The sequence below is a fragment of the Pyxicephalus adspersus genome, chromosome 3, assembly GCF_032062135.1.
Source record: "Pyxicephalus adspersus chromosome 3, UCB_Pads_2.0, whole genome shotgun sequence".
NCBI lineage: Eukaryota > Metazoa > Chordata > Amphibia > Anura > Pyxicephalidae > Pyxicephalus > Pyxicephalus adspersus.
In genome coordinates, this window is record NC_092860.1 from 28938511 (window position 1) to 28945320 (window position 6810).

The window sequence follows — 6810 nt, forward strand, 5'->3', positions numbered from 1 at the left end:
GTGCTCAATCTTGGGTGACTTCCCTCTCCCCCCCCCCCCTCCTGATTCTTTTACAGCAGCATCAGAGTTGCACTGTGGCCTCTACAATCACAAAGTTCCTTTGTGCCATGAGGGTCATGTGACCTTGCTGCATCTTTTCAGTGATGTAAAGTAAAAATTAAGCTTTTGAAGATAAATTGCCAAAGATACCAGTATAGGTTTTCATATATAGTGGTCCTTAAGAGAAAATAGTAAAAAACAAATTGTTGCAAGGAGTTTAATGATACCTAAACCAAGCCACTTTATCATCTTACCAACATGTAACCCCTATTCTGCTGCACATACACCTTGTCCAGCCTCTTTTCCTGGAGCACCATGCCAGAAATTAAAACCAAACTACTTTTAATTTCATATATGATACTACGTATTTTACATTGTGATTACTATCTAATACATACCTAAATACTGGAATTGGCTTCTTTTTATTAGGGATGCAAGAAACATTCTTGAAGCTGCGAGTCAAGGAGCTTCTGCGTCAATCCCTTTGGTGGCAAATATAGCAGTGAATTTGATGGCCTTTTTGTCATTGCTAGCCTTTTGCAATGCTGCCCTCTCTTGGCTAGGAAATATGTTTGACTATCCACAGTTGAGTTTTGAGGTAGGTATTGTTTCTATATGTACTGATGTAAAGTACAGTTGATAAACAGATTTGATGTACTAGAATATAAAATGTTTAGAATGGTTTTTAGCTTTTTTATTTTTGTTAAATATAAATTTATGATAAAGATGTCTGTTTAATGTACAATTTAAACACTTTATTTAAGGAGTCACTAGGTTTTTATTTAAATTAAAGACAAATAGTTAGGAAACATTCCGATTCCGTGCTGAGCACCACTGCAGTATCCTACACAGCCTACTTGGTCCAGCAATGTCACTTGCAGCAGCAAGGAGAATAAAGAAATAGCAGCAGCCCCTGCTTCCCTTTAGCTGTTCTGCCTGTTGTATTTTATCCACATGTATCCACTGTAAATGTCAACTGCATCGTAAAAGTCTCATTCTCTATTTATTAATGTATTCTTTGTTATGTATCAGTAAGAGGCTAGCTCCTCGTTTTTCAAGCATAGGTATTTTGTAATCTTTGTTGAAGGATCTTGAAAAGCTCACAGGTTTAAAGTTCTAGCACGCCCAAGAAATTTTAGGCAATTTATAGCAAACAATAGGTTTAACTCTACAGCAAAGTTTCTTATGTTATGTTTATTTGGGTATTTCACAATGTTAGCTGAAATGTTACAACATTTAAATGTTCCTTTACCCCTGTACCTTGCAATAAACTAGGTGTTGTTCTTCTCCATGACCAGATAATATGTTCCTATGTCTTCATGCCATTCTCCTTTATGATGGGTGTGGATTGGGAAGACAGCTTCATAGTTGGTAAACTTATAGGATACAAGACCTTTTTTAATGAATTTGTTGCATATGAATACCTGGCTGGGTTAATTACAAAGAGGAAGAACAATGGGCCGCTGTTCATTGATGGAGTGAAGCAGTATATGTCGGTATGTGGAGTTTTTTTTTCTTTTTTAATAGAGCGTTAATGCATTGCTATGGTGTTGAAGGGCATGGCATGTTCATTATTTTCTTACTGATAACCAAAATGTAACCGTAAAGAAAGCCATCAACTTTGAAAGAATATGAATAACTGAAAGGCACATACTATTTTTTTCTGAATTTTAAACATTATTTAATAGAATTTCTGAGCTGAACATTTCTTTGAAAAGTCTGATTGCATAGGGACTAAAAGCTATTAGGTTCATATAACAAAGCTAATATAAGTGTTCTTATTTTAAAAAGATGACGGTTCTGAGTCCAATAGGATTTGAAAATTACAGCCCATATATGTTTTAATAAAGCTTTGTGAATTAAGTTTATTTCATCCTATGCTAGAAATATAAATCATACCTAATAGTATTTTGTTAGAATGCTATTTAAACAGTGTGATGTTTTTAACAAATGTTCTGTTTTGAAATAGATTCGATCTGAAACTATTGCAACATATGCCTTATGTGGATTTGCAAATTTTGGTTCATTGGGAATAACAATTGGAGGACTAAGTATGTATTTTTGTTTTTCTAGAAAAAAAAAAGTTAAATTTGTTAAAATAAAAAGTTTATAGTAAGTAACAATGCACATTTATTACCAAGTTTACTTAAACAAACATATACAGTTTGAATCCCCCTCCTTCATGTTGCGGTAAATACTGACATTTCTTGCCATATCAATAATGCTCCCAGTGCATTATAAGCAACCTTGAGACCTAACTTTTATGTACTGCAGTAAAATAAAAAATTAGGGCTTGCCCTAACCCCAACCTGGAACTGGACAATACATCCCAAAATAAGATGGTAACAAGAAGCACAATATAATATAAACTATGCAGGAAAAGGGCACACCCCTACAAACATTAGGCAGTCCACAAATAATTAAAATCATTTGTAGGTCAACTGGGGCTTTTTTATTACTTTACATTCATATATTGTTTTTAAAATGGTAAATTCAATAATTTAGAAGTTTTAAAAGGCTTTGTATATCAGTACAAAAACAGTTTTTCTATATTGCCATCACAGGTTTAAAATAATAAGAATCACCTAGTAAAGCACTTCTGCAATTAAAGTACAGAATCTGAAGAAGGTGCTCTTAAAGGTGGAGTTTTCTTTTTAAATGCAGCCCAGGGTATCTGCACTTCTTTTGAAGGAATGAAGACCCTGTGTAAAATAGTGGTAATAAAAGATAAAGCGTAGTCATGTGTAAAGTAATTTACCCATTCAAATGTAAGGAATCTTTGCTGTAACTTCTGCTGTGGTAGCCCCCTTTAGAGACAGATTAAGGCAAAATGGGAAAGGCAGCAACTTTACACTCCCTTTCAGCCAATCAATTGAATTGACTTTGAAAAGGGCTGCAGTTTCACAATAGAAGAATCTCTATGTGTGTGGTTTATACTAATATGATTGCAGCTGGACACCATGGACATCCACTGGGCCCATGCTTCCTGCCTAGGGTTGCCTTGTGGATCATCTGTTTCTGCCCCCTAAGAGTAAAATCAAAGGATATCATGGTTCAGAATAATCCAACTCTAAGGCTGATGGGCTTTAAGTGTATTTAAATACACTGGCTACTGGCTATAAATACAACAAATCTTTTCCAGGGGAACACAATCTGTTTGCACCTAAATATTCTTAACAGATCAATGTATAGGTAGGCTGATGATCAACCCTCTGGTAATAAAATTAAAAACCACAGATTATGACCAAATTTTGACCTGGAGGATCAAAGCCACAGGCAGTGTTTAAATACCGTGCACCTCCTAAAATGACCTTTTCTCTTCGGAACTCCTCAATCAAATTACTTGTTTTTAGACATACAATATTTGTTATTGGGTTTAAAGTTGTGGTTTAAATACTTTGAAACGGGTCCCTTTTTTTGGTCCTTTCCTTTTAACCCTAGTATTTTTTGAAGTTTAATCTTTGAGTAAATTTAGTTAATGTTAATTAAACAAGTACAGAAAATTTAAACTATCTGTTTACATGATAGGGTTGTCAAAGACAAAGGTCAAACATTTTATTCTCCACAAATGCAGCATCTGTGCACAGATAATGTGATTTCTTTTGTTATATGGAAACAATGTAAATTGATTAGTTTTTTATTCTAGTTGTACTGATTATCTATAATACGTTTGCATTTGATAAACACAAACAAATATTGTTACATTTTAGGAACAAAAATAATTGCTAACAACTAATTGGAACAGGAGACCAACATCAGCCAGTCGTATTTTCCATCTTGCCATTTTTGACTTTACAAATGATTGATTACAAGGCAATTATAGAACAAAATGCATTGTTTATTGTTCAATTAGCTAATATATACAAACAATGAAAATCATACAAATCCAACATAATCAAACAAAGCCAAAGTATACTCAGCCTAATTACGGCATGATTAACCATAGCTTATAAGAATGACCTGCTGCCGTATTACCTAGTATGTGGGCAGTTAAAAAATGAATACCATATTGCTTTAAATTATTTGTTTTTTAACATTTTGCTTTTGCTTGTGATTTTTAGGCTCTATGGCTCCTAGCAGAAAAGGTGACATTGCTGCAGGTGCTATCAGAGCAATGATGGCTGGAACAGTGGCGTGCTTCATGACAGCTTGTATTGCAGGTACTGCCTGAAAGAGGAAATCTGCACTAAGAAGAGTGTTTTATTTTAACTCTATCCTTTTTATTTCTGAAACTGGAGTGATGGTTAGACAAACACACATTGAGAATACTTTGTCATGTTAGATGACTGAGCCAGTGCTATCGAAGGGGGAACTCAGCCCTGGATAGTTTTGAATGAAATCAGCTTGGAGCTTATAAAGGGCTTCTTCTCTTCACTCCCAAAGGTGGGTGAAGGGTTGGAAATCAACAGGAAAGTAGGTATAACATAGATAAGCCAGATAAGAGAACAGGTTCACTTTAGGCTCCTGCTCAATTCTTATTAAACCCATGTGGTTCCTCCATATGTCCCGGGCCAATGACAATTTGTAGTGCTAACTGTGAAATGGTACTGTAAATATTTGAATTTCCATTTTTTGTGTGTAGAAAGTTATATTAGCTGGTATCTAATTATATTTCCTTATGACATTTGCAGGAATATTATCTCCTCCAGTAACACAAGGATCATGTTTTGATATCTTAGAAAATTCTTTCCTCAATTCTACAACTTTGCCTACTAGCTCATTGGAAATCACTGACTGCTGCTTGACCTTTTACAGACAGTAAGTATGTGAAATTATTAGGATAACACCTGATTTTCACAATGATAAGGATACTCGTCTTCCCAGACAAATAATGATAGTTATTATTAAAGAAACACGGGGAAGTAAAGGTAAAATGTTGTTGAAAAATGTGGTCGGTAAATACTGTGTTCATTTCAAGAGCTTAAATTAAAGGTCATTCTATCCATTCCAGAATTACATAGATGAGTCAAATGTTGTCTTGTATATTCTCTCGGGGGGGGGGGATACTCCCACCAGAATTAGGAGCTCTGTCTACCTGTGGCACCATTAGAGAACCAGGGTGGTGATGCAAACTTGCACCAGAAAATTTCAGTCCCAGAGTTTTTGAATGTTGGCAAGTAACTGACCACACAACACTGACTGGCCAGAACTGAAATATTGTTTTTTAACCTTCAAAAAACATAGGTATTAAGTAAGCAAGTTTAACCACAGTGTTTTATAAAACAAATGCACAGGGAGTACAAAATCCATATATGACCTTAACGATAAGTATGCACATTAATACCACCAACAGTACAATAGGTTTGTTTTTGTAGTAATAGTTCCTGGTGTTCTACTTTACATAGGGTTTTAGAAATGAGCAATAAGAATATGATACCTGTCCAATCTTACTAATCTCTTTACAATTTTTTATGAATTTTTTCTTTAAGGGTGGTTGCCGATAGTCCTTCAAATTTCACCATCGGAGGGAACTACAGTATGGCTTCATTGACTGGTTGCTGTCAACTTATAGCTTCACCATCCTTCAACTGTTCTTGGTTTTCATAAACTGACTCATAAACATTTTGATTTTTTTTAATGTATATGTTTTTACTTGCAACACTTGTGTATATATTTTTATACTGAAATTTTTAGTGAGAGTACAGAATTTTGTGAAATTACAATTTTATTGAAATATCAAACTAACTTGAAATGTCAGTGTTATTTATATGTCAGAAATAAAATCAACAAAGAGCTTTCATTTTTATAATCTTATATTTATTAAGCCACCAGCTGCTCAGTCTTGTGTCCTCATAATTCTGGTCAGCCCTGTGCCCCCACTCTGCTGGCTTGTTCTTTATTCCCATACTGCTGGTCAATCTTTTGCCCCCTACACTGATTGTCATTTCTGTGCCCTTGCACGTGCTGGTTAGTCCCATGCCTCCACATTTCTGGTCGGTCCTGTGGACACACACTTGTGGCTGGTTACCACATTGGTTCTTAAAACTGTGACCCACATTCAGGACTGTGACTACTCACTGCTGGTCAATATGGCTATCTCACAGTACTGTTTAGTACTGTGTTCCCATGCAGACAAGATCAGACTACAGTGAGCAAATCATTTGGTACCTCGGTGAGCAGCTAAATCTCTGTAGGATCTGCTAGCTTTGACTAATCATCATACCAGTGATGGAGCTTTAGGTCACCAGATCACATTCCTGAGGCCCAACACATGGTGATGGAGAGGAAAGAATCACCTGAAGCACTGGGGCCGCATGCTTGGCAACACACACAGCAGACTCAGATCTTAATTATTATTACACAGTATTTATAAAGCACCAACATACTACCCAGCGCTTTACAGTCTATAGTCACGTCACTAGCTGTTTCTCAAAGGCGCTAACAATCCAATGTCCCAACATAAGTTATTTGTCTTTAATACAGTGTAAGGTCAATTTTAGGGAGTAGCCAATTAACCTAACTGCATGTTTTTGTAATGTGGGAGGAAATCGGATGCCGGAGAAAACACACACAAGCATGGGGAGAACCTGCAAACTCAATGCAAACAGTGTCCTGGCCGAGATTCAAACCTGGGACCTAGCGCTGCAAAGGCCAGAGTGCTAACCTCTGAGCCAACATGCTGCCCACGGATCTTGGCAGATAGCTCATACTCCTGGACCCAATTAAACTACCCTCTGACCTACCCTAGTCCACTGGCTTTGCAATTTTGCAACAAATTTAAAGGAAAATTATGGATGCAATTATGGATGCAAATTGCACATTTCCTTTAGG

The 6810-nt window shown here is 36.1% G+C and overlaps 1 protein-coding gene across 1 annotated transcript in view; it reads left to right on the forward strand.

The window, feature by feature from the left end:
* SLC28A3 (solute carrier family 28 member 3) overlaps positions 1 to 5779 on the forward strand; it is a 42388-nt gene extending 36609 nt beyond the window's left edge. The window contains exons 13-18 of the mRNA XM_072404087.1: positions 469 to 637; positions 1338 to 1535; positions 2009 to 2090; positions 4101 to 4199; positions 4671 to 4797; positions 5469 to 5779. Of these exons, the coding sequence (XP_072260188.1) occupies positions 469 to 637; positions 1338 to 1535; positions 2009 to 2090; positions 4101 to 4199; positions 4671 to 4797; positions 5469 to 5586 (793 nt within the window). The 3' untranslated portion in view covers positions 5587 to 5779. The remainder of the gene's footprint in view (positions 1 to 468; positions 638 to 1337; positions 1536 to 2008; positions 2091 to 4100; positions 4200 to 4670; positions 4798 to 5468) is intronic.
* Positions 5780 to 6810: the final 1031 nt, after the last annotated feature.